General features: G+C 35.0%; 1 protein-coding gene across 1 annotated transcript; it reads right to left on the reverse strand.

The window, feature by feature from the left end:
- Positions 1-1,222: 1,222 nt before the first annotated feature.
- LOC147384590 (flowering-promoting factor 1-like) lies at positions 1,223-1,795 on the reverse strand. Its single transcript, XM_086425899.1, has one exon. The coding sequence runs from the start codon at positions 1,737-1,739 to the stop codon at positions 1,368-1,370; it is 372 nt and encodes a 123-aa protein (XP_086282025.1). The 5' UTR covers positions 1,740-1,795; the 3' UTR covers positions 1,223-1,367.
- Between the last annotated feature and the right edge of the window lie 218 nt (positions 1,796-2,013).

Here is a 2,013-nt window from a genome sequence, read left to right on the forward strand (position 1 = left end):
ATTACAAAAAATAATAATAATATAACAAAATAAAAATAAAAATAAAAATAAAAATAAAAACACCATTTTAAAATTACACCTTAATGACAAAATAACTAAATGTGTCAAAAGGATTAAGGGGGTCCGGACCAAACCCATTTAATACTTGTGTTAGGCGGATTGACACTATTATGACCCAAACCCAATTAGACTTGACCCAAACCCACTAATTTCGTGTCGTTTTCGACTTGTGTTCGGATTCGTGTTAAGATTGCCATCCCTGTCAATCCTAAGAAAAATTTCTTTCCAAAATTACTTTCCCTTGCCATTCCAACATTGAGTTTATTTCACTAACACGTTTACGAGTCCATTATCAAAAGCCCCACCAAAGTAATCTTTTTTTTTTTGGCATCCAAATGGCCCACAGCATCTTTGGTATTTGTCTCATTTACAATCTTACTAGGCCTCCTTCTCATGATTATAGGTGGGGACACCTTAACTTATGAATGTTTTTGACATCTTGAAAAAAACCAAAGCTATGATACTCACTAAAATTATCAACTGAGAAGGGATATAAGTAAGAAGATCCAAATTTTTATGTTTTAGAGCTGAAGAGGAAAATAGGCAAAAGAACTCATGATTGCATAAATTTCAGGTGATTTAGACGTACCACTCCACTTTCGGTGAACGTTTGAGATATCAAACCCCCTATCTTTTCAAACTGATGTTATCACTCTTGACTTCAGCCTTCTCTAATCATTAATGAAAATGACTTAAATACTCTCATATTCAATTATTCGACAAAAACCTTCGTATTTATTTATTATTATTATTTTTTGTGCAGATGATGAAATTAGATAACAGAATCAAGAATTTTCTACAAGGTATTAAGGTGAGGTTGAATATGATGGATTAAAGATACAATTTAATTGATTAAAATTATTTTATCAGAGTATGATAATAATAATAAAATTTATGGTGAAAATGAAAGGTTTTTGGCTAGAGGTTGAAGGTAAGGGTATTTAGGTAATTTTATTAAACGTCAAATATTCCTCTTAGTTTTTCTAAGTGGTTCCACTTGGCATATACTTTTTTAGGCCCACTAACTCCCTACCTAGATCATTCTAAAAGCAGCTTGATTAGTGATTTCTGATTCTAGAAAATTGATCAGACGGTCAGGGATGGGTACCCACACACAAAGTAAAATAACATTAACACATAATAACCAAAAAAAAAAAAAAAAGAAACAAAATAAAGGCATTATTATTATTATTTTATTAACCATAACACTAAACGGCGCAACTTAGCATCTAACGCATTCAGAGACACACGGAAACACAGCATAATGCATGAATCCATAAACGCGTTCTTGATGGCTGGAGACTATTTTACGCCGAGTGGTCACGAACCTCGAAGTAGGAGTGATTCTTGACAACGATATCGTACATGTGGGGGGATTTGAAATTAGCAAAGTTTCTAGGGAGTGAAATGAGATGCACAGAATAAGGAGAACGATGAAACTGAATGAAGTCTGGGTTCTGATAATAGCGCTCCCAACCAAGCTCGCGGAGCCTCTGTTCGAGTTCTTCGTACGAGCTGATCACCTGGTTCGATGGCAAGTAGACCAAGACTCGGCGACGCGCTCCTGGAGCGGTAGGGGAACCCGGACGATTCGTCTCTTTATGCTCGAACGATTCCTTGGTTGGATTCTCGACGAGCCGAGCTACGCCTTTGTTGTTGAAAATCCACACTCCTGACATTGTGAGAACAAAGACTCTCTCTTTTTAATAAGTTAAAAGAGAACAATATGGGGTTTGGAGGTGAAAGGTGAGGTGGTATTTATAGTACGTTCATGCCTTCATGTTGGCAATATTTTGGGAGTGACGAAAATACCCTTCATTAGTTAGGTACAAAATTACTACTAGATTTTTTTTTTTTTTTTTTTAAGTATATATATATATATAATATAATTTTTTGGACTAAAATACCCTAGTGGCAATCTAAGTGTGGGATTGTATATGATGGAACTGAGAC

The sequence above is a fragment of the Akebia trifoliata genome, chromosome 15 (assembly GCF_017979445.1).
Source record: "Akebia trifoliata isolate Shusen 1 chromosome 15, ASM1797944v1, whole genome shotgun sequence".
Classification (NCBI taxonomy): Eukaryota; Viridiplantae; Streptophyta; class Magnoliopsida; order Ranunculales; family Lardizabalaceae; genus Akebia; species Akebia trifoliata.